The sequence below is a fragment of the Bos grunniens genome, chromosome 11 (genome assembly GCF_055505025.1).
Source record: "Bos grunniens cultivar Pamir isolate PY7600 chromosome 11, Bosgru_T2T1.0, whole genome shotgun sequence".
In the NCBI taxonomy this organism is placed as follows: Eukaryota; Metazoa; Chordata; class Mammalia; order Artiodactyla; family Bovidae; genus Bos; species Bos grunniens.
Window position 1 is genome coordinate 75,430,956 of NC_141175.1, and position 26,277 is coordinate 75,457,232.

At 38.8% G+C, this 26,277-nt stretch overlaps 1 protein-coding gene across 26 annotated transcripts in view; it reads left to right on the top strand.

Moving 5' to 3' along the window:
* Window positions 1–26,277, top strand: part of NRXN1 (neurexin 1) — a 1,228,058-nt gene that overhangs the window by 1,181,823 nt on the left and 19,958 nt on the right. For 16 of the 26 annotated variants that reach the window (XM_086326949.1, XM_086326953.1, XM_086326952.1 and 13 more), the window contains one exon: window positions 14,900–14,987. In XM_086326949.1, the coding sequence (XP_086183075.1) occupies window positions 14,900–14,987 (88 nt within the window). The remainder of the gene's footprint in view (window positions 1–14,899; window positions 14,988–26,277) is intronic. The other 10 variants (XM_086326950.1, XM_086326956.1, XM_086326954.1 and 7 more) reach the window with 1 other exon arrangement.

Sequence of the window (26,277 nt, forward strand, 5' to 3'; positions counted from 1 at the left end):
CTCCACCAGAGATGATCTCTCTCTCTACCCTAAATGTATTCACTCTGCTGCTGCTGCTAAGTTGCTTCAGTGGTGTCTGACTCTGTGCGACCCCATAGATGGCAGCCCACCAGGCTCCCCCATCCCTGGGATTCTCCAGGCAAGAACACTGGAGTGGGTTGCCATTTCCTTCTCCAGTGCATGAAAGTGGAAAGTGAAAGGGAAGTTGGTCAGTCATGCTCGACCCTTAGCGACCCCATGGACTGCAGCCTACCAGGCTCCTCTGTCCATGGATTTTCCAGGCAAGAGTACTGGAGTGGGGTGCCATTGCCTTCTCCGTATTCCCTCTAGGATACACTAAATGAATCACTGACTCTGGATATATAGTTGAACCCTTGCATGTCAGCATCAGATTCCACCTATAAATACAAGCCAGCATACTCCTCCTCCATCTTTCAGCTAGCGAGGTGGTCAAAGATAGTAAAAGGCAACCTCTTCCTTCTTACATTGCACACGCCCCTCCCTGCAAACTCAGGTGAATACCAAGGAGTCTTGGCTTCTATTTGACTAAACCTTAGAGGGGAAAAAAAAAAAAAAAAGATTGAGGAGTTTGGAGTCTAGTTCCAATAGAATTTCTTGGGATTAATGACGTAAGAAAAACCATTTTGAGAATTATCACAGTACAAATATTACTGGGTACTTACTCACTTACCAATAAATGCACTGCCTTCAGAAGGAACTTTGCGTTTTGAGGCAACTAAGCCCTGCATATTTTAGGCCATAAACCTTGACTCTGAAGTACCTGGACTTTCTTGTTTGAGGGCTTCTCTGACACTATTTCTAAGATAGTTAGAAAACGTTGATTATCTGATCATCTAGATTTTCATCTCAAAGCAGACACGAAGGAGCAAATTTGAAGACAGAAACGGCATCTTTAAAACCTGAAAGTGATAGACAAAAGAGAAAAACTAGTAAGAGTAGGCATCAGCTGAAACATGGAAGTGTAGTGTGAGGACCTCTGGCGCAGGCCAGTGATACTGTTCTCTTTGGCGTCTGAGGTCCTTACTGTGTTACAGGTAGCACTGACACTCATAACGGTGTTACCAAGCCATCAAGAAAAGCTTGTCTTTCTGTTTACATGATGACACTTACGTGTTTCAAAAGTTCTCATAATGAGAAGTGACTTTTTTTTTTGTCAGTAGAAGGCTTAACTCTTGTCCTTAATCAGCAGGCATGCTAGTAATGAGAATGAAGATAAGATTAAGGGATTGCAGAGGTGTGTGGGGGAGGAAAAAGTTCATCCAGGTAGAGAGGCATGATAGCAACTTCCAGGAAACATGTTAGAATTGAAAGGAACTGATTGTAAATGCAAGGCAAGAGAGAGAGAGAGAGAGAGAGATTGAGAGAGAGAGTGAGAGAGAGGGAGACAAACTATCCAAAAGAGGACATGGTTAAACATTCAGATAGAAGGTTTTACATGTGACCTTTACTTAGCACAACATTTTTAAACAAAGAAAAGTGTGTGTAAATAGTAGTAGATCAGATCAGATCAGTCACTCAGTTGCGTCCAACTCTTTGCAACCCCATGAATAGCAGCACGCCAGGCCTCCCTGTCCATCACCAACTCCCGGAGTTCACTGAGACTCATGTCCATTGAGTCAGTGATGCCATCCAGCCATCTCATCCTCTGTCGTCCCCTTCTCCTCTTGCCCCCAATCCCTCCCAGCATCAGAGTCTTTTCCAGTGAGTCAACTCTTCGCATGAGGTGGCCAAAGTACTGGAGTTTCAGCTTTAGCATCATTCCTTCCAAAGAAATCCCAGGGCTGATCTCCTTCAGAAAGGACTGGTTGGATCTCCTTGCAGTCCAAGGGACTCTCAAGAGTCTTCTCCAACACCACAGTTCAAAAGCATCAATTCTTAGGCGCTCAGCCTTCTTCACAGTCCAACTCTCACATCCATAAATGACCACAGGAAAAACCATAGCCTTGACTAGACAGACCTTTGTTGGCAAAGTAATGTCTCTGCTTTTGAATACGCTATCTAGGTTGGTCATAACTTTCCTTCCAAGCAGTAAGCGTCTTTTAATTTCATGGCTGCAGTCACCATCTGTAGTGATTTTGGAGCCCAGAAAAATTAAGTCTGACACTGTTTCCACTGTTTCCCCATCTATTTCCCATGAAGTGATGGGACCGGATGCCATGATCTTCGTTTTCTGAATGTTGAGCTTTAAGCCAAGTTTTTCATTCTCCACTTTCACTTTCATCAAGAGGCTTTTGAGTTCCTCTTCACTTTCTGCCATAAGGGTGGTGTCATCTGCATATCTGAGGTTATCGATATTTCTCCTGGCAGTCTTGATTCCAGTTTGTGTTTCTTCCAGTCCAGCGTTTCTCATGATGTACTCTGCATATAAGTTAAATAAACAGGGTGACAATATACAGCCTTGACGAACTCCTTTTCCTATTTGGAACCAGTCTGTTGTTCCATGTCCAGTTCTAACTGTTGCTTCCTGACCTGCACACAAATTTCTCAAGAGGCAGATCAGGTGGTCTGGTATTCCCATCTCTTTCAGAATTTTCCACAGTTTATTGTGATCCAAGGGGTCATTTATGGCAAAACTAAATAAAATTTGTTGTTTAGTCCCTAAGTTGCGTCCAGCTCTTTTTGGGACCCCACAGATTGTAGCCTGATGGGCTCCTTCTGTCCATGGGATCCTCCAGGCAAGAATACTGGAGTGAGTAGCCATTTCCTTCTCCAGGGAATCCTTCCGACCCAGGGATGAAACCCATGTCTCCTGAATTGGCTGGCAGGTAATTTACCACTCACTAATGGTGCAGTGATTTGCCACTGCACATCTGACTGTGCCCACTTAGAGTTTCCCTCTCTTTACTCTAAGGGAACTGGAAAAAAATAACTCAGAGTTCCCAGACTCTGAAACAGTAGCATTTGACAAATGCTTGGTTACATCATGCAGCTAGGGAGAAGAAAAGAGAAGCCCCTGGGCTTTTCAATACACTCGCAATATTATGATGTTTTTTGAGGTGTTTTAAAAAGAGCTCTCAATTCAGTTATGTAATTTACTCTGTTTATAGGAGGTTTAAACACAGATGTGTGTTTTTAAGCCAGGAAATTGTACTTAGTTTGTGAAAGGGATGTCTGTGTCTGAAGTTTGCAGGAATCCAGGGCTAGGAATCGGAGAAGACAATGGCACCCTACTCCAGTACTCTTGCCTGGAAAATCCGATGGACGGAGGATCCTGGTAGGCTGCAGTCCATGGGGTCACACAGAATCGAACATGACTGATGTGACTTAGCAGCAGCAGGGCTAGGAATAAACTTTTCTTTCGATGTTAAAGGGAGAACAAAGCAAGAATGTATACAGGGCCTGCTTTACTGTTTACATAGTAAATACTCTCAGTAACATCTTCTAAGTGCCAACCCCTGTGCTAAACAGCTTGCCTATCTAGCCCTAGAGAATTTCATCCTCATAAAAATTCTGCAAAACTGGTGTAAATAATGTCATTTTTACAGCAAGAAACCTAAAGAAGCTAGACAACTTGCTCAACATCATGTAGCTAATAAGTGGTGGAGTTACAATTTCAGCCTAGTCAATTTAGCTCTGACACTCATACCCCTTCCATGCTCAAGGGTCAAAGAGAGATTTTCTGCTCATAGATGGCCTCTATTTATCATACACCTGAAGTTCTCCAAACAATTCTAGGCAGGGAAATCTGGTTCCATATTATATTCCTCCTTTGCTTAACCTCTTATTAATCAAAGGTATTCAGTAAATGATTGTGAATGGATGAATGAATTAGTGAATAAGTGAGTGTATGGTAAAATCTATCAAATGATATAAATTTCAAGAGTGCATCCTATGATCACTTATCTGATGGCTGGTCTCAGCCATGTTTATGTGATTTATTTCAGGAAAAAGACAAAAGTTACATTCTGTAGTTGGAATTTGAAGGAAAACATTCTAAAGGCATAGCTTCTTTATAATCTAATGAAAGTATTCACAGGGTAAGACTACTGAAACAGAGTGCAGAGGAGACTGAGTTGGGGAAATATTACATAGGAAAAAAAAAGCAGAATAGCTGTCATTTTTTTTTCACCTTTCTTTAAAGCAGGCTATATCTTATTGCTTTCTCAAAGGAGCGGAGATGCTTCATAAAAGCAGGCAGACCAACTTATTGCAAGACATTTTTAGCTTTTCTTTCCTTCTAACTTTCAGTCATTTTCTCTTTACAGTTAAAGATAATGTCACTTTTTGCTATTTCTCTACCATAAATCTCCAGCCATGAGGTATAATGTAAAAACCAGTTATAAAGTTTCATTGTCACTTCTAGAGATGGTAGAAGGCAGATAAAATCTTTCAAAAAGTGTGATTTTTGCCACAATTCTCATCTCCCACTCTTAGGAGTTATACTCCTGGAAAATAATCTATACTTTCTCACTCTTATTTTGAGATTTAATGAGCTGTTATAAATAAGCAATTGTGACAAAAATACACTCAGGTATAGTGAGCTTAGAGAGGATGACCATCAGGAAAAGATTATTTCAAATGATTCTACCAATTCAAGTGTCACATATAATATTTCTTCTATTTTTAAAGATGAATTCTTCACTCAACTTTATTCAATTTTCACAATCATAATTATTTTCATCAAGTGCTGATATTGAAATTGCAGGTGGTTAAAGAAGCCAATTTTAGAGTATGATAAGATTTTTTTCCATCTTTATTGAGGTATAATTGACAAAATTGTTTAAAGTATATGAGTTGATGTTTTGCTATCCATCATTACCATTACAGTCAATGGTGATGACATTTTAAATCTACTCTATTGAACTGTGACAAATGTAATAGGTGTTCAAGGGCTATAATCATAGAAAAAAAATCCTGTCCCACAGAAATATATGAAATAAGATAAAACATATAGCTAGGCAGTTCAAAAACTTTTAGATTTAAAAACAAGTTGGAAAGGCACATACCTCTACTGTTCTAATGCACTAAGAAAGTATTGTTCAGTGTCTTATAAAAGTTAATCCTCATATTTTTAATGCATCTAAGGAACGTGACCAAGGGCAACATCACAACTATAAACACTGATACAACCACCACAATAAGAAGCATTGTGATGCAAGTATCGCACTTAGAATGAGTCTCTTTTTCTTCTCCCCTCACCTCCCCTCCCTGTTTCTTCTCCTTCTGTCTCTGTTTCTCTGTCTCTCCTTTAATTAGCAGTATTGCTAAGTGATCTCTCTTTCTTACTTTCTGTTCATTTATTTGCTCTAGATATAATAGGGCATGAGTCAGAGTCAACTCAATTGTCACAATCTTCTAAGTCCCAGAAAAGTGAATGAGAAGGAGAGTTTCAAGGGAACTCCGATAGCCCTGCATCTGTACAGTAACTCCCTCAAAGCTCTGACCTGGAGAAGAAGAAATGACAGAACGAGATGTGTACTGGCACTGTCCATCTTGTAGGTTACCAGTGAGATTGAAGCATGTGTACTCAGCAAGCGGTGCTGAAGTAAATCACATCCCTATATAAAAGGGATCTTCCCAAGAATTAGCAGCCTTTATATGAAGGGCCATTTGGAGTGAGAGATACAGATCTTATTCGAATAACTGAGGGGACAAAAGGATTTTGTGACATGAAAATGAAATATATTCAGTTAAGTGGATATTTGGCTGCCTTCCTTAAGCACTCCTCAGAACAGTTCTTCATATTGTCATGTGAGGAAAAAAAATAATTATGTATTAGTTGTAATAATGGCATATAAACATTGCTTGTGAGAACTTTCATATTTATAAAGTGCTTTCACACATTTCAAAATGGATCCCCATAATATCCCTATGAGATGGAGAAGTTATTTTGTCATATACAAATTATTGTATATACATTTTTCCACATGTATGTATAATACATATACACATATATATTTATGTATATAATGTACATATTCTTATGTACTGTTGCAAACACAGAAACCTTTTCAAGATGGTAATACTACTTATAAAACCCAGATCAAGACTTTATATATATTTTATATTATTGATCAGCATGCAGCGAAGTAAACTGAAGTGGTTCAACAGTAACATATTCCAAATATGTACAAGGAACCAAAGTAAGTACGCATCACAAGGAGTGAAATAGTCAAATTTGGAAGCTTGGAGGTCCAGTTTAACTATAACCAGCAAGGACTCCATCTTAGTTCATGAACACAATAACATCTTAACATTTCAGCCAGATCACGTTTACTCTCAATCACTCTGCTAGAAGCGCTCATAGAGATGCTGCTCAGATACTAGGTAAGATATTGGTATAGAACCTTGCAGATATACAACAAATGGGTCAAAAAGCTGTCAATTATATCAACATTATTTCCAACCACATCCCTATTTCTTGCTGTCGCATACTTCAAGGATTGTGTGGGATGGAAGTTCTCATTTATTTCCAGGTTAAGCTCTATCAAGGGAACTTTTCTCATGGTCCTGCCCTGCAGGGAAGAAGTGTTCTGGATGACTAGCTGCCTGTGGCTCCTTCTTTACCTTGACTTCAAACCTCCAATTCTAGGGGTATGATGTAAATGAGACTGTCCTGATCAGTGAATACATATTTAGATTGCAACTGGAGAAGCAACCAGTATTATTAACAAATGGTCACTTCCACTTATTTATTCCTAAGATGTAATGAGATAATATGACAAAACCCTAATAATGGTTATGTGAGAGAGACAAAGATAAATAGCTCATTACCACTTATGTTTTGAAAACAGAAGTTAATAAGAGAGACTTTGGAAGTTTTCATCAGTGGATTAATGAGAAGAGAGACAAAGGGTCCATTGAGTTAATTTTGTAGCCAGAGTGGCCTGCAATGTTCTAAGTCAAGGGGTAAAATAGGAAAAGTTTCAATAATCTACATTTTCTTTCTTTCCCAAAGTATTTAGTTATGCATTTATATGCAGAGGTGAGAGTCCAGATCTTTAAAGTCTTTAAAAAAGTAGGTTAAGAAAAGATTAACACAAGTAAAGAATTTTTCTGGGTTTACTCCGTTTCAGAGCAATGCTGCTGCTGCTAAGTCGCTTCAGTCGTGTCCGACTCTGTGCCACCCCATAGACGGCAGCCCACCAGGCTCCCCCGTCCCTGGGATTCTCCAGGCAAGAACACTGGAGTGGGTTGCCATTTCCTTCAGAAATATTGTTCTATAAATATTTGAATTTTCGTAAGTGGAGTAAACAGTTAAACTCCAGAATTCATTTTATTCCTTTTTTAGTGCCACTTCATGTGCTGCCATATCAAGTGATGCAATAGCTGTGGATATGTCTCCTAGTACTCCTGTGGGCTTTCTTTATGATACGTTTAGTGGTTACTTATATAAAATCCAATACTTTCCTTTGCCACCTTTTAATTTACTTTAAATGTATTTCATTTTGTATCTTTTTAATCACATCAAACCCTTTAAAAAACAAAATGGTTTAAGATGGATGAATAAATGAGTAGATAACTGGATGAGTAATGAGTGGAAGGATAGAAATCACCTGGAATGAGAGTCAGTCATAATCTACTGGGAGTCAGAATTATCTCATAGTCTTGCTATTCACTTGCAGTATGATTGGGATCAAACAGAGACTTCGTTTTCTAGCTTCAGTTTCCTAATATGTAAAATCAAGAACTTGGACTAATGATCACTAGGGTCTGACTCAGTCCAACTGCTTGACTAAAGCATGATTCCATTTGCTAGCGTGTTAAACGCCAACAAGGGAAACTTGGATTTGGGGGACATGTTGTTGAAACTATCCATCATAGGCTTTTTACAATTATAAACTGTTTTGGCCTCATTACCAGTAAAGATTTTCAGTTCAACCTGTGTAACTAATTAGTCTATTCAGTCATAATAGTTAGACTAAAGATCGACATTGACACAGCTGGAAGCATAGATTTACACTGTAAACATCTGCCATTATTTATTTAATTTGGAAATGTCCAAATCCATTTCAGAAAGGTCTCTGTTCAAAACCAAAGCAAACCAAGAGGAAATGCGTGTTTAATCACATGCATATTCTAGTTTCCCTTTCAGCACCTCCACCCCACTACCAGCATTCTTTGGACGTCTTACACTCCCAAATTCTAATTCATGGGCATCCAAGAGAATAGATTATTCCAATTCGTTTCTGAAAATTTAAACTTTCCTTTTAACTTTTCCTTTGGCTAATGCTCCTACTTGCTCTGGCTTAAAATGGAAATGAGTGTAGAGGTCATCAGTATCTTAAAGAAAGATAAAAATTATTTTTTTTATTTAAAAGATTAATTTCAAACTTCCTGATACCAGGTTTTTATTTTGCAGGGACTTCCCTGGTGGCTCAGAGGGTAAAGGAGCTGCCTGCAATGCAGGAGCCCCAGGTTCAATTCCTGGGTTGGGAAGATCCCCTGGAGGAGGGCATGGCAATCCACTCCAGTATTCTTGCCTGGAGAATCCCAAGGACAGAAGAGCCTTGTCGGCTACAGTCCATGAGGTCACAATGAGTCAGACACAACTGAGCGACTAACACTCTTTTGCATAACTTTGCTAAAATATAATTTTTTTGTTTCATTAAGCAGGGATTCAGTTCATTTCTTTCTCTCATAAGTTCATTTTTCTATGGCATTCTTTCCACATCCCTGTCTTCCCCTTTAGAGTTTTTCCTGTTAGGATGACCAGTATCAAATGCATATAAAAATGCATGTTAGAATGAGTAAGGCGTTCGTGATATCTTTATGTGGTAAGTTTTTCTATCCAGTTTGCTTGCACTGTTCTGAAACCATTGCATACATTTTAAACAGCCAAGAAATTCTGAAGAAAATCGAATGGCTTGCAAGTCTGTCATTTCCAAGAAGACAGCTGATTTATGGTCACTTTTTATAATAACCTAAAGCATCAATTGAGGGAAAAAAATTTTAAAAATGTGAAAGCTGGCTGTTTTCAAGGATATTTCAGTTTTTCCCTAAATATTCACGAATGCCAATGTTCAAACATTAAAATTGGGTGAATAAGTCTACAAACGGGTATTTTTTTGGCACTTAACTGTAACACTCAGAGTAATAGTACCTTCACCTGCATTCTGCATAAGCGTGTTGTTGGTAAATATTTAATGAAGTAATAGAGATGGGGGCACTCTTACATTTCAATCAAAATAAGCTATTAGTTTGATTGTTGTTGTTTCTATTAATGAGTGAATTGTTCCTATGTTTTAGAGTAGAATGGGCATAATCAATTATTTGCAGCTAGGAATCACAACTTAAACTCTCTCAGGTAGTAACAATATTTTGTGCCCATCAGAAAATGCTGTGCCCAGATGAGTGACTAATTTGTTGGTGACTAATTGATCTTCCGGAGAAGGCACCCCACTCCAGAACTCTTGCCTGGAAAATCCCATGGATGGAGGAGCCTGGTAGGCTGCAGTCCATGGGGTCGCTGAGTCAGACACGACTGAGCGACTTCACTTTCACTTTTCACTTACATGCATTGGAGAAGGAAATGGCAACCCACTCCAGTGTTCTTGCCTGGAGAATTCCAGGGACAGCAGAGCCTGGTGGGCTGCCATCTATGGGGTCTCACAGAGTCCGACACGACTGATGCAACTTAGCAGCAATTGATCATTTTCTTTGTTACTCTCGTGCTGGAGCTAAAATGGATCCTTCACGTATTGGATCTCAGATTATTAGTATTACTTTTATTAGATTACTGAGCATGGGATTGATATCTTTATGTGGCATCTGCTACTCAAAGAAACAAATGAAAAATAAGAACCAAAGCTTCACTGAGATGATGGAATATGCAAAGTTTGTAAAGTCCTTCTACATTTTAAATAGGATTAACTAAAATTACCAATTTGATATATTTCTTTAGTGGTTTGATTTGATCATATTGTTTGGGAATTCTATATATGTCTTACAATTGGGTTTTTTTGTCTTTATTTTATTTTATTTGCACTTTTTCTCCTTTGGTGAAAACTCTAACTTCCCCCACCTAAAACTTCTTGCCAGGTAGATTACCAGTGCAATGGTTCAGACGTAGTTTGAGGAGTTTGTGTTGCTAGTTGTGAATCCTGGCTTTTTTTTTTTCTGGAAAGTTCACCTAGTGATAAATCTGATAGAGAAAACTATCAGATTCAGTGCTGAAAGGCAGATATGAATGTCCTCTTCCTTCCTGAGCAGCTTCATGTAAACAGAAGTATCAGCCAGAACAAGTGTCCATCAATTAGTCAAATACATCACATGTTAGGTGGCACTGCACTCAATCAGTTGTCTCAGGCAGCTTAGTCTAAGTTGATAAGTCTAAGAGATGAGACTGAATACTGTTACAATGAGGGTGCACCGTTGCTTGAGACAACTATTTTTTATGTTGTATTTGGATGTATAGCTGAATAGACTGCTCCTGTGTTTTGTTTTGTTTTATTTTTTTCCCCTCCCCTGGCCGCACACTGCATGGCATGTGGGATCTTAGTTCCCTGGCCAGGGATCAAAACCATAAACATGCCTCCTGTGTTGGGAGCATGGAGTCTTAGCCACTGAACCAGCAGCGACGTCCCCTACTGGTGCTGTTTAGAAATAAAGTTTCAATTGAAATTTCAGAGTAAATCAAGAATTTCTTTGTGGGTATCAAATTCACAGTGGACGTCTTTCCACAGTTTAAGTGTGCTCCTTTCCTTACAAAGTAGATTTGTCCTGGTAGAGTTTTCTTGTAGGTGTTTCCATTAGAATGTTTCAGTCTTCAGCAAAACTGTTTACCATGAGGGATAAAGTCTAGCAATGCTATTCTGAGCAAGGATATAATATTACAGACTAAGTTTATCTATCCTCTCATCATATCTTCTTACCACACAGATATGCAATTGTGCTATATTCAAAAAGTAAATATGCCACAAATTCCGTCATTAAATGTGGTGATAGGCAAAAAGTCTCTCTGCAGAACAAAAATACATCAGTGTTTCTCTACTTTCTAACCCACTGAATGGTCACTACCTAATAACTCTGAACATTAAATAAATTAATGTTGATTTAGTATGTAAAATAAACTAAAAATAAGCCACCTCCTGAGTTTTCTAATGTCTTATTATTCATTAAAAACTTCCTTTTCCTCCCATTCTGAGTACATTTTCCTCCCCTATACCATGTTGGTATTGATCCATAAAACATGTGAATTAAGTTTCAGTGCCTTTAATTCTTGAATTGTGTACAAGTCTTTTTTTCCCTAAAGGTAAATAAACATAAAGTAGTTTTAGCAGACATTTTGAACAAGCACAGATGTTGGCCATAAAAATATCCAGACCACTCTGAATTAAGGAAGACCAGCATGCGCTTTGACCTATGAGTGGTTAAATACACAGTTAGGGACACTTATCTAAATGTATGGTTATGAAAAGACAGTGCCTTTGCTTGATCAGTATTCTGTCTTCTTCAGCAGGTCGTCTCTTTTCTGGGAAAGGTTATAAACATCAGGGAAAAGTATATTGAAGAATAGAATTGATTAATGTGACATATTTGAGTTTCTTATACCTCTCCAACAGCATGTCATAGGGAGATAGTTCCAAACATAGTGAATTAAATTTAAATTACACAGCTTTGGCTAGAAAAGTGTTTAGTTAATTCAGCCCCTGGAATGAAATTTGATTTTCCTCCCTGCACTTGAGCCACTTCCTGATTTTTCATACAGTGATGATTTCTATCACGGCATCTATTGATTTGAGATCTTTTATTCACAAGACTATTGCTGGATTTTAATTTCTGAGAGAAAAATATGAAAAAAGTGTATTGTTTATATCAGGGAAAGTACACTAAAAACTAAAATATAGTTGTACAATAGGGTCATATTTGTACAGTGACTTTTTTTTTCTACTGTAAAGAGCTATAGGAGGTACTATTTATTCTATGACATCTTTTGTTATTTTAGGTACTGTGATTTGTGAAAGATAACACTGAGAACATTCTGACACTTTCTGTTTGCTGTGGAATTGTTCCAAAAGGCTGTGGAATTGTTCCAGAAGGCTGTGGAATGTAAAAAATAGGTCGACTTTTAAAACAAAATTTAACTTGTGCAGCCTAAATAATTTAGTTTGCCTGAAACACTACACTGAGTTACTCATTTCTTGTCTTTGAATTTCTTTTAGGAAGAAACCTTTATTATTTATTTCTTATGTTTGACTTCTAATTCAGAATTTAAATCTAGGAAGCAAAAGATGGAAACTTAGTTCAACCAAGTACCAATAGAGCTACTCTATTCTTGTATAAAAACTAACAAAAGACGTAAAGTTGAGAATAATTCACATATACAACTTCCAGTTTAATATCTGAAATTAAATTATGTAGTGCAAAAAATATTAAATCAGTGCTCCATTTGTGAGACAATAATGTTGATACTATCACAACTTCTGTAAATATTTCAAAGGTGCTCCTATTCTAGTTACTTTCCATGTACTAAGTTCATCTTTACAACAGCAGTAACAGTGCTCTCGAATTTTTTCAGATGAGAAAAACAAGGAACAGAACAGGTTTTGAGTTTTTAGAACAGAGTGCACCATTAGCACTTTGGAAACTTTGGAGTCAGATCTTTCTTTGCTGGGGGCGCTGTCACATACAACTTAGAATTTTTAGCAGCATCCCTGGTGACCACTCATTGAATGCTAATAGCAGCTCACCTACTCCCACCCTCCACCCAGCTGATACAACTAAAATGTCTCCAGACATTACCAAATGTCTTCCCAGATGGAGGAAGGGAGAGGGGACCATGTCACTGCCAGGATGAGAGACCCTAGATTAAAGAATTTGTCCACGTCCTGCTCCTCCTCCCCGTCCCCCAACCAAGAACAAAACGACATCCCTTTCTGGATTTCATCAATAGAGTTAAAATGCCTCAAGAAAAATGAGAAATTTTTTTCTAACTTGAAATTAATTTTAAAGAGTATCCACTGTAGTTTAAAAAAAAAAAAAAAAACAGTAGCTTTCTACTTGAAGTTGGCTTTTGAAAAGCAGATTATCAGTGCTGAGCGAATTGGAACAATTGACCTGGCAGACCTCTTAATCCAATAACTTGTTATTATCAAGTCAGGTTGGATGTTATCCTGAGAGACGTGCTCGTGCCAAAAGAAGGATGTGTTCTTGCCTTTTAAAGCTCACTTTAATGAAAGATACCTACGTGACTATCACACCAATTGCTGGTGGCTATCGCTGGCATTAACAGTTACAATTCCAGGAAAACCAGCATCTGAACTTCTTCTTTTAATATGACAGCAGCGAAATAAATGAATTTGGCCTCCCAACTTAATTGCCAAAAGGAATTAAGAGAAGAATAATGTGAAACCATCTCAAAATACTATTAAAAATACTATATAAAGCTATATTGTGAAGCACTAACATCTGAACAAATTCTTTATTCTTAATTAAAGACTTTGTACTTGAAACATTCTGAGCCTAATTTTTGTCACAAATATACATCATCCCTTGTCTCCATTTTTCAAAATGACACTATTCTCTTAATATTTATATATTTATACTTTACCCTCTATTGGGCTTCCCTGATGGCTCAGAGGGTAAAGAATCCGCCTGCAGTACTGGAGACCTGGGTTTGATCCCTGGGTTGGCAAGATCCCCTGGAGGAGGGAATGGCAACCCACTCCAGCATTCTTGCCTGGAGAATCCCTATGAACAGAGGAGCCTGGTGGGCTACAGTCCATGGGGGTGCAAAGAGTCGGACATTACTGAGTGACTAAGCGTGGCACACTTTACCCTCTATTAGATACTCCCTTAATAAAAATATATTTTATCATATTTCTTATTTTTTCTTTCCTTTAAGACTCCTATTATAATTCTACTTTTCAATAAGGATTTCATCAATATTGCACTTCTAAGTATTGTCTAAACAGTTATAATCTCTTAATCCTTAACAGATGTAATGAGATATTTTCCTTCTTGTACCTTCAATTCTCTCTGTGTTGCCTTAGCTTTAGCCAAATATGATGCAAACCTTCAGTTTCTGTGAAATATCTGTGCTGACTTTACTGCTGCTTATAAGTGACAGTAAAGAATAGCCTTTAATGCTTGTAAATATGTTGATTATGTGACTAACTGCTAGGATTTACACACTCTGCTTTTTATTACACTCGTGGTTATCTTCTTTGCTGTAAGTGCAATGAAGCAACTAAAATGTCACAAAGAAAACTGTCACCTCTCTCCTGTTTGCTGTAAAATACCATCCCCCCAGTACTCTTCATTTATTCTGAAACTTTAATGGTGGCAAAGACAATGGGGAGATAATGCCTGATTTTTGAATATTAAAAAGATTAGAATTGAGTGTGAAAGCTCAACAAAAATTTTTAAAAATACCTTCCATGAACTATATTTGCTTCCCTTTTTGCATCAGTGAAAAAATATTCTCTGCTTAATCTGTGTTTCCTAATAAAGACAGGCTATATCTCAAAGATACATTGAATTCTACTTGGTCATGAATATAAAAGGTTATAGCTGTTCTGCTTTTAGGAAGCCAGGCACAAGCCCGGCATAAAGCCCACTGATGCATACCTTGTAGCACTCCAGGGCTGTAATGAATTTCAGATCATCTGTTTCTGCCAGGCTGTTTTTTAAATCGCTGTCTGCTCCTGTGTGCAGCTTCACTGTGCAGTTAAATGGATGGGTATCTACAAGTTGGCTGCCACCTGTCCTCATGAAAAATAAGCTAGAATCAAGGTTTCACAAATATTGCCAATTCTTCCATGAGGAACCTAACATATGTTGAAGAATGTAAGCTCTGTGTCCTTGGGAAGGGAAATATTGAATTTGGTTTCTCAATCTGTCAGGTAAATGCAAATGATGTTTAGTCCACAAGACAAAGATGAAAAGATCTGTTAGGTCCCTTGAAAGTAATCTACTGAATGTGCTTCTTTTACAGACCACAGATGACATCCTTGTGGCCTCAGCAGAGTGTCCCAGCGATGATGAGGACATTGACCCCTGTGAGCCGAGCTCAGGTGGGTTAGGTTAGTCGACTTTTTTTCTTACTTTCTTTGGCTCAACTGTCAATCTTTGTTGCATGCTATAGTCCTTAAAAAAATATCCTGCACTTATATCTGGAAGTCCTCCCTATGAAAAATACCTCATTGTTAGATGAGTTCTTAGTTTTTACATGGATACAGTTACCTACATTTATTGGAAAAAAAAGTTTTTAAAACAAAACCCACCAAGATTATGTATTTCAGAAAAAGCAGTAGAGGACAGCACACAAGGCTTGTACCTCGCTGTTCACATTCTATTAGCTCACAATGTAATTTTCAATATAATTGTTTAAGGGGATCTCCCTTGGGTCACCTATAGTAAAACTGTAAAGCTTAAAAATTTCATTGCATTGTGGAAAATTGTTTGACCTTTCTACTGACAAAAAGTCTTTACCTCTCATCCTGCCAGTAAATTATCTTAAGTGATATATTTCTGAATTTTGAAAGTAAGAGTATTATGGCAGTACAGGTACAGTCTTTGATTCATTTAACAGAGACGTGTTTGAGTCTTCCCATGTCTCCCTAAAATTCAAGTTGATGTGTTTTAACTCTAGGTGACATATAATTTACCCTCCTTCTTTGTGATAAAGTATGATTAATACATAAATACAGCTTCCCTGGTGGCTCAGTGGTAAAGAATTTGCCTGCCAATGCAGGATCCCTGGGTCGAGAAGATCCCAGGAGAAGGGAATGGCTACCCACTCCAGTGTTCTTGTCTGGGAAGTCCCATGGACAGAGAAGCCTGGCAGGCTACAGTCCATGGGGACACAAAAGAGTTAGACATGACTCAGCGACTAAGCAACAGCTGTTTACCTGCAGCCTTGTACCATCCAGTGGTAGCTGTGGACCCTGAAAATGAATGAATCATAGCCTGAGTTTCATCTACATACTCATAATACCAAGTATTAGGGTAATTTGCATTAGTTTCCTTTGTAAGCTGTTTCTTCAAATTCAATAATTGTCTTGTTTAGGGTTCGAATCATTGAGGTAGATATGGACTCACCACTATGGGATAACTCATGACTTCTGTAGATGTCACCTGTTACCCCAGGAGAACTTCATATCATAATTAAAAAATTAATGTGTAATTCTTCTGAAGAATATCATTTTTATCTACTCATTCTGATATTTGAATAAAAAATGATTCATGATACATATGTTGCACCTCCTTTTGAATATCACTTCCCTCCACCACTGGCTATAACTATGGACTGTCAGCACTTAGAGCAGCTACTGAGTGCCCATGAGGAACAGAAACTCAGCTGTCATCTCTCAGCAGGAGAAGGTCTTGAAGGTCCATCCTGGCTATCTTCCCATCTTTCTTTTTCTCACCTCCATCCCACATATCGAAATTCTCAGCCTCCAGAACATTTTTCATATACAGTTATTAGAATGTGACCTGATGATCATCCATTCCCTTTTAGTTGTCTAGACAGACGTGGCCCTTTCCTGATAGTGTTCTGGGCCCCCTCTTTTTTTATTCTCATTCTATGTTAGTAAAAAGCAAAAGCTAGTGCTTTTTTGTCCATTATGTCAGTCCATCTCTGTGCCTTATCCCTCCTTCAAATGTCTTTTTTCCCCATTTCTCATATTTTCATGTTCCTCACCATGACTGTCTTTTTTTGCGTCTTCTCCGAGATCTTCCAGCATGGATCATTCATAAAACTAAGTCTGATATTTGTTATACATTGATATGTGTATGTCTTAACATAATGTTGAAAACAGTCTATGCTATTCTATGCTAAGTCACTTTAGTCGTGTTGGACTCTGTGTGACCCCATAGACGGCAGCCACCAGGCTCCCCCGTCCCTGGGATTCTCCAGGCAAGAACACTGGAGTGGGTTGCCATTTCCTTCTCCAATGCATGAAAGTGAAAACTGAAAGCAAAGTCGCTCAGTCGTGTCCAACTCTTCGCGACCCCATGGACTGCCGCATACCAGGCTCCTCCATCATGGGATTTTCCAGGCAAGAGTACTGGAGGGGGGTGCCATTACCTTCTCCGGAAAACAGTCTAGGTTCTTACTAATTATAGTACTTGCTGGTTTTCCTCTGGGCCGAATCCTTTTGCTGTCTGAGTGGAGGCTAATATTTTCTTTATATAGAATCCTAACCTTGAGTACCCAGTAACTTCAGTGTTCAGTTCAGTTCAGTCGCTCAGTCGTGTCCGACTCTTTGTGACCCCATGAATCACAGCATGCCAGGCCTCCCTGTCCATCACCAACTCCCAGAGTTCACTCAGACTCATGTCCATCGAGTCAGTGATGCCATCCAGCCATCTCATCCTCTGTCATCCCCTTATCCTCCTGCCCCCAATCCCTCCCAGCATCAGAGTCTTTTCCAATGAGTCAACTCTTCACATGAGGTGGCCAAAGTGCTGGAGTTTCAGCTTTAGCATCATTCCTTCCAAAGAAATCCCAGGGCTGATCTCCTTCAGAATGGACTGGTTGGATCTCCTTGCAGTCCAAGGGACTCTCAAGAGTCTTCTCCAACACCACAGTTCAAAAGCATCAATTCTTCAGTGCTCAGCCTTCTTCACAGTCCAACTCTCACATCCATACATGACCACAGGAAAAACCATACCCTTGACTAGACGGACCTTTGTTGGCAAAGTAATGTCTCTGCTTTTGAATATGCTATCTAGGTTGGTCATAACTTTCCTTCCAAGGAGTAAACGTCTTTTAATTTCATGGCTGCAGTCACCATCTGCAGTGATTTTGGAGCCCCAAAAAATCAAGTCTGACACTCTTTCCACTGTTTCCCCATCTATTTCCCATGAAGTGATGGGACCGGATGCCATGATCTTTGTTTTCTGAATGTTGAGCTTTAAGCCAACTTTTTCACTCTCCACTTTCACTTTCATCAACAGGCTTTTGAGTTCCTCTTCACTTTCTGCCATAAGGGTGGTGTCATCTGCATATCTGAGGTTATTGATATTTCTCCCAGCAATCTTGATTCCAGCTTGTGCTTCTTGCAGCCCAGCGTTTCTCATGATGTACTCTGCATATAAGTTAAATAAGCAAGGTGACAATATACATCCTTGACATATACCTTTTCCTATTTGGAACCAGTCTGTTGTTCCATGTCCAGTTCTAACTGTTGCTTCCTGACCTGCATACAGATTTCTTAAGAGGCAGGTCAGGTGGTCTGGTATTCCCATCTCTTTCAGGATTTTCCACAGTTTATTGTGATCCACACAGTCAAAGGCTTTGGCATAGTCAATAGAGCAGAAATAGATATTTTTCTGGAACTCTCTTGCTTTTTCGATGATCCAGCGGATGTTGGCAATTTGATCTCTGGTTCCTCTGCCTTTTCTAAAACCAGCTTGAACATCAGGAAGTTCATGGTTCACATATTGCTGAAGCCTGGCTTGGAGAATTTTGAGCATTACTTTACTAGCGTGTGTGATGAGTGCAATTGTGTGGTAGTTTGAGCATTCTTTGGCATTGCCTTTCTTTGGGATTGGAATGAAAACTGACTGTTTCCAGTCCTGTGGCCACTGCTGAGTTTTCCAAATTTGCTGGCTATTGAGTGCAGCACTTTCACAGCATCATCTTTCAGGATTTGAAATAGCTCAAAGGGAATTCCATCACCACCACCAGCTTTGTTCGTAGTGATGCTTTCTAAGGCCCACTTGACTTCACATTCCAGGATGTCTGGCTCTAGGTCAGTGATGACATCAGTGTGATTATCTGGGTCGTGAAGATCTTTTTTGTACAGTTCTTCTGTGTATTCTTCTAATTACATTTTGAATGGTCACTTTTTTTTTCCCTTCTTGAGCATAGTTAAATGATCCATTCTTCTAGCCATTGCTCCTAGGTTTTACTAACCTTTCCTTATAGACTAGTTTTCTGTCTTCCCTTTGTCTAGGTCTCTAGCTCTAAGAAAAGAATGGTGGGCGTGTAGAAAGAGAGAGTTTATCACCTCTTCTTTTTTTTAAAGCATTTTGTCATCTTCCTCTTCTTTTTTATTCACTGGGCTTTGTTAAATATTATAACACCAAAAGCAAGGAGCAGCTTGTTAATAACATACTCCAGGTATTTTTTCTACTTCTCTTTTCTTTATTAATTTCTCTCTTATCTGAAACCGCAGTGTTTATTTTTCTGTTCATTACTTGTTCATTAGCATATAGTGAGAATCTTCACCACATAAGAAAAGCTCCCTGAGCAGGAAACCCCTTCGTGTTGTTCCATGTAAGATTTGTTGCATGAATTTTGATTTTTATTCCATAGCCCGGAAACCTGCTGCCTGACGTTCAAGACACAGTAGGAACTGACCCCATCTGATGACAGCTGCAACACTCTTGTACCAAATCTAATTTTACTTGCCCTCCTGCCTCAGTGTTTCTTTCCTTATTCCCTAGTTTTCAATTCATCAGTTCTTCTCAAGGCTTAAACCAGATTCTGTGGTTTTATGGCATCTTCCACCATAGGCTTTTCTTGTGATCTTACCTCCTCTAGATGGTGTCTTGATAGTATAGTCCTTGCATGGTTTCTCTTTCTATATTACGTTCCGTGAGATCTCTTTTCTCCACTGCATTCTTCTATCCAGTTTCCTGTAATTTTTTTTAAGACCATCTTTAATAATTCATGCAGTGTTGCTCTTTTGGCATAATTGGCTCTGTTTGTATGACAGCTTCTGGTGAAATTCTTAGTACATATGATTTTTTTACTATTTTCCAACTGTTTGTTTTTGAGTTGTTTTTTGTTATCCTCTTTAAATATTGTTTACTGCTAGGATAGCCTTCCTCTGATCTCTTAAATAGCTTTTCCTTACTTGCTATGTGTCTTGAACACAAAATAAAACAACATAATCAAAAATTGCAGTTGCTGATATTATTAGACTTTGGATACTGTTAGATACGCCTTGATAAAAATTATGTCAGATATCAGCAGGTTTTATTTGGGGAAACTGATTGTTTCAGAAAGTAGTATCTTGGGTTAAATATTTAGAACTGGATATACCTGCTAAGCAAGAGGGGCAGGTTCAGTCCCTGGGTTGGGAAGATCCCCTGGAGGAGGAAATGGCACCCGACTCCAGTACTCTTTCCTGGAAAATTCCATGGATAGGGAAGCCTGGTGGGCTACGGTCCATGGAGTCGCAAAGAGCTGGACACGGCTGAGCACACATGTGCAGCAGCAGCATCCCGCTGTGCACTTTTGCTACTCCTTAAGCAAGTGAAGACAAATATTTCTGTAAAGAGATCCATATTTACTTTTATAGGTAGATTACCCAAATGTTCTGTGTATTTCATACCAATGTCTTTCAGTCTTCCTGAATATTTACATGTGAAATTTCTCTAATCACCCTGCCCAAAACTCTCCCCAAAATGCCGTCTTCTTCTCTGAAAATGTGCTATGCTTATCATTATGAAGTGAACAGGAAAAATCTGGCATCATCTTGAATGCAAGTAAATTAACACCTTTTATGAAATGCTTGATAAATTTGAATACCACTCACTTCCACCCAGATCTCTTAATGAAGAGGGAGATTGAATATTTATTTGGTGGATTGTCAGTCTCACCACTGACCAAACAGTGTTGAGAATTATTGTGCACTCACTGTTGTGTTAAGCTCTGGGGAAAAAAAAATAGAAAGTCTGCACCTTCAGTTCCATTCTATAAAAGGACAACTTTCATTCTACCCATTTTTCAGCTATTCTTTATAAGGAACAGGCTCTTTATTTTTGACATTAAAATAACACCAGTTTTTCAGTTTGTTACAAGAATTAAAACTAACATATTGGACAGAGGAGCCTAGTGGGCTACAGGTCATGGCATCACAAAGAGTTGGACATGACTGAAGTGACATAGCATAGCATGGCATATGTATAAGATACCTACTGCAATGCCTGGCATAAACTAGAGCATAAATGGTGGCTTTTCTTTTGCCCAATTCAGTTATATAAAAAAGAATATTCAAGCTATTTTTTTCCCTTTTACATAAAGCTGTTACTTGTCCTGGCTGAAAATTGGTGGGCAACTGATGAAACCACTAAAGGCCTCCTGATGGGAACTGTGCATGTTGAAACGAGATCAGGAGCAACCCCCTGTGTGGGAACACATGGAACCCAATTATACTGATTCCAGCCACACTGTCTGCTTCAGTTAGCATCAGATGACAATTTCACATTGTTATAAACAGTGTTTTAGAATATGAGAGGGTGGCTGTTCAATCCAGCAGGTCTAATTGAACCCCAACTCTTAGTCGACAGGTGGAGATCTGAAGCAGCCATTGGTAACTAGGTTGCAGGCCACCGTTGCCCTCAAATGCCTGATTTTAGATGTCTGGACGTGTGAGAAGTGGCTGACTTTTCCTTCATATTTTTGTCAAAAGCACTTGCTCCTTCTGTGCTTTCCCTTCATCCTAGCGATATGGTTGTTAAAGTGAATTAATACTTGGATAGCTTGTGATAGAACAATGCCTTGCTCATGATACATCCAATATGGATTTTGCTGTTATTAATATGTGTATTATATAAATAGGGCTTCCCTAGGGGTTCAGACGGTAAAGCGTCTGTCTGCAATGCAGGAGACCTGGGTTCGATCCCTGAGTTGGGAAGATCCAGCCAATATACATGATCCAAATATACAAGATCCAAAACAATATACATGTTTTCCAAGGCTTTTCACTGAAATACAGTTTTCATGAAACAGATTACTTTGATTTATTAATAAATTGATAAATAACGACACCATAGACCACTGAAGTTCCACAGTGACCCTTAGCCATGTCAGTACATCTTAATTTTGAGGACTTCTTCCAAATAGATTCTTTTTTCTCATAACTCCTGAAGAAATTGGAAAAGGTGATTTTTATGTTGATATCTGAGACCTAAATGAAGATAATGATCTTCTTTGCTATGGGAACTTCCTGATGAAAACTGGTTTGTCATTTGTTACAAAGAGGACATTATCAGGTTTGTTTCCTGGGAGCCCTATTTAGGAAGGAAAATTTCCTCTTAGATATAGAATACTTCAAATAATATGTTTATTCTCTTTGTGTATGAATGTGGGCAGTAGGTAGCTCATAGGATATGGGGCCACTCTCAAATCAGTTAAACCTTTGTCGAAGGAGAGAAAGAAAAGCTCTATTGAATAATAAAAAATCAGTGTAGTAATGGGAGAAGAAAAGGATTGTCATTTGCGAGGCAATCTCTTAAACATTAGTTGAACCAGTGGAGATGAGAGTACAGCCCATCAAAAAAATACTGTTTGTGGACTTCCCTCGTGGTCTAATGGCTAAGACTCCACTTTCCCAGTACAGGGGAACCGGGTTCAACCCCCGATTGGGGATCTAGATCCCACATGCCACAGTGAAAGAGCCTGAGTGCTGAAACGAAGACCCAGTACAACCAAATAAAAAAATATTTTAAAAAATATTGTTGGTTGCCTATCGGTTGATCAGACTTCGGGATAAATGAGTAATAATAGATAACAATAGCAACTAACAATCTAGCAAAGATTTGTTCTGTGATCATCATTGTCCTTAGTTCTTTATGAGCAATGTTCTATTTTATGATTTGGCCAAACTGAAGTATTTTCATAGCTAAAGGAGATTCAGAGAGATTAAGTTACTTTTTTGTAATACAAGAGAAATGAGACACTCTCTAGTTTAGGAAAAGTGGCACTTTAATTTCTTGGAATGCAGAAAGTTGTTCTTTTAGAATTCAGGCACCTCACAAATACAAGATTAATTTTTTAAATATTCATTTGAATAATTTCCATGGCAGGCATAAATTTTAAATTTGACGGCAAAAGGTCCTTTACATGTATTACTATTCATTAGGCTAAATTTGCTGCAATTACTAGGCAATTTCGTGTGGTGTTCCAGTATGCTATTTTGAGAAAAGATCAGAGGATTTCTATTGAACTGATCCCATTAACCACATTAGGAATAAAGATATGTATATTGCACAAGGTACATCTTTTTATTAACTAAAGTAATCACAATCATTTAAAGGAATGTATTACTTATTAGATCATATTTTTAGAGGTTGATTAGAAGATAATTTTGTGGTACATTTAAATTTGGGGTATTTATTATGTAATTATTCAAAAGCGAGTTTAATTAGCCCGTAATAGCCAACACATTACTGTTAAAATGGGGAATTTTGAGCTGTAGCCAGCAAAACAGCAGTGATGAGTGCTCCATTTTTAGAAACATCTAGAGCAGCTCTCTTGAAGAGTCACACCAGAGTCAGTGGTGAGGACCCAGCTGATCACATGGATCCAGGATGGGACAGCTGGAGTTTGGGCCCTGATGGGCTAGGTGGCTTTCAGTGTGTGACACACTGGTGGAACAGCTGCTTTTTTTCCATATAAATTTAGTCTCCAGAAAACTGGAATAAAAATGAATTGCTGTGTAGTTAAAATGGAAGAAAGTCATTAGACATCATCTGCACTTTTCCCACTATTTTTCTGAGAGCAGTAATAACAAAACAGAATTATCTTGAACAGAGTTAAACAAGCAAGGGAGATCTATTCACGACAATTATAGAGAAGGAGCCCACAATTCGATCTGAGCTCAATTCAATGTGGAAAAAAAAAAAGAAAACCGGAGAGTTTTTAAGGGCTGGAGTGAAGGGCTCATAGTCCATAGCCCTTCAGTTCAGTTCAGTTCAGTTGCTCTTTGTGACCCCATGAATCGCAGCACGCCAGGCCTCCCTGTCCATCACCAACTCCCGGAGTTCACTCAAACCCTTGTCCATCGAGTCGGTGATGCCATCCAGCCATCTCATCCTCTGTCGTCCCCTTCTCCTCCTGCCCCCAATCCCTCCCAGCATCAGAGTCTTTTCCAATGAGTCAACTCTTCGCATGAGGTGGCCAAAGTACTGGAATTTCAGCTTCAGCATCATTCCTTCCAACGAACACCCAGGACTGATCTCCTTCAGAATGGACTGGTTGGATCTCCTTGCAGTCCAAGGGACTCTCAAGAGTCTTCTCCAACACCACAGTTCAAAAGCATCAATTCTTCAGCGCTCAGCTTTCTTCACGGTCCAACTCTCACATCCATACACGACCACTGGAAAAACCATAGCCTTGACTAGACAGACCTTTGTTGGCAAAGTAATGTCTCTGCTTTTCAATATGCTATCTAGGTTGGTCATAATTTTCCTTCCAAGGAGTAAGCGTCTTTTAATTTCATGGCTGCAATCACCATCTGCAGTGATTTTGGAGCTCCCCCAAAGATAAAGTCTGATACTGTTTCCACTGTTTCCCCATCTATTTCCCATGAAGTGATGGGACCAGATGCCATAATCCTCATTTTCTGAATGTTGGGCTTTAACTTTTTCACTCTCCTCTTTCACTTTCATCAAGAGGCTTTTTAGTTCCTCTTCACTTTCTACCATAAAGGTGGTGTCATCTGCATATCTGGGGTTATTGATATTTTTCCCGGCAATCTTGATTCCAGCTTGTGCTTCTTCCAGCCCGGCGTTTCTCATGATGTACTCTGCATAGAAGTTAAATAAGCAGGGTGACAGTACACAGCCTTGACGTACTCCATGCCCAGTTCTAACTGTTGCTTCCTGACCTGCATATAGGTTTCTCAAGAGGCAGGTCAGGTGGTCTGATATTCCCATCTCTTTCAGAATTTTCCACAGTTTATTGTGATCCACACAGTCAAAGGCTTTGGCATAGTCAATAAAGCAGAAGTAGATGTTTTTCTGGAACTCTCTTGTTTTTTTGATGATCCAGAGAATGTTGGCAATTTGATAGACCTTCTCTGTGTTGGCTAATTGGCTTCACCCAAAGGAACACTAAACCCTCTCCTTTGAATATCTTCAAGGCTGAAGGTTGTTTTATGAGTTGGAGCAAAGTGCACTGCCTCAAGGTAGGCTCCTATTTTCCCCACAGAAATTGGAAGAAGGAGAACTGTCCTTCCTTGAAAGCTACGTTTCAAAGTGAGGGCTCCTAGGTCCTGGAGAAAAATAATCCTGGGTGGTAACACTGAAACAAAGTTTTAAAAAATATTTACACATCAAAGGAACAGAGAAAAAATTTGGAATTACAAGTTTTCTGAAGTAAATGCTCTAAGAAAAAGGAGTCCAGGGCCCTAGAGACAGGATGAGAGCTGTCTGAAGTTTGGCCAAGCTGTGGGGAAGGTTAAGGTCTTGTTTAGAGAAGGTGATTCCACCTTTAAGACAACCTGTTTCATTTACCACAATTAGTTCCTACCAGGAGATCACTAGAAAACAAAATAACAAGCAAAAGATGGCTTTTGTTTGTTTGTTTCTAGAATATAGCCACTTTTATTGAGCATTAATTATTTTGACCTTTCTGGTTTGAGAATTTTTGTTTAACGATATAAGCGAGTGGATTGTTGTCCCACATTGGGAAAGCTCAAGGGCGTTTTGTAAGAATTGTGGTATGCAACAGGAAGGGAGTATTACTTATGATTCTAACTTTGGAGTCACAATTTGAATTAGTTTGAGTTGCAGAACTAGTTTGAGTGGCAGCTCTTGCTGGTCTTGGGAAGTTACTTAGTATCTTTGAGGCTCAATTTCCTTTTATGTAAAATGGGGGAAATGGGGTGATCAATTGAAATATGCACACACAGTGTGTATCAGAGAACCTGGCATGTACTGAGACTGTAACATGATTATGATAAACCCAGGGGTGAGTGGAAGACCTGTTTTACTGGCACTGTTTTTGTGCCAGGAAATGCATTATTCTACCTTGAGGGAGGCTCTTCACAAGGCAGACAGATTTGATCTGGATAGAAAATGGGCACAGTTCCTTTTGATGTTAAAATGAGTTCTGTTCACACATGTAAACTAATTGTGATGGGCTGCTTACAGTAATTACCTAGCAAATAAGTGAGTTTACTGAGTTAGATTAAGCATTTACTTGAAAGTCTGCAAAAAGTACATGATTGCTAATACAGAACTGTCCTACAATAAATGAAAGAAAAATCTACTCATGTATATAAAATAAATTTCTAGGCAGCCTTCATATTAATATATATATATATATCCAGCCTTTAAACATTAATAACATTTTTAAAGTCCTTATTAGAAAGGCTCAAAATACCACAAACCTTTCTAAAGTGTGACTTGTCCTGTTGAGCTTTAGAAGGAGACAATGAGATGGACAGCTGTGCTTTAAAATGGTTACCCAATATTGTAAAAGGAGAAATGCAGCTAGGTTTAGGAAAATATAGGGTAGTGAAAGTGTTAGTTGCTCAGTCTTGTCCAGCTTTTTGCGCCACACCACCCCCTCCACCACACCGTGCCCTCCCGCCTCAACCGCCCAAGGTCTTCTGTCCATGGAATTCT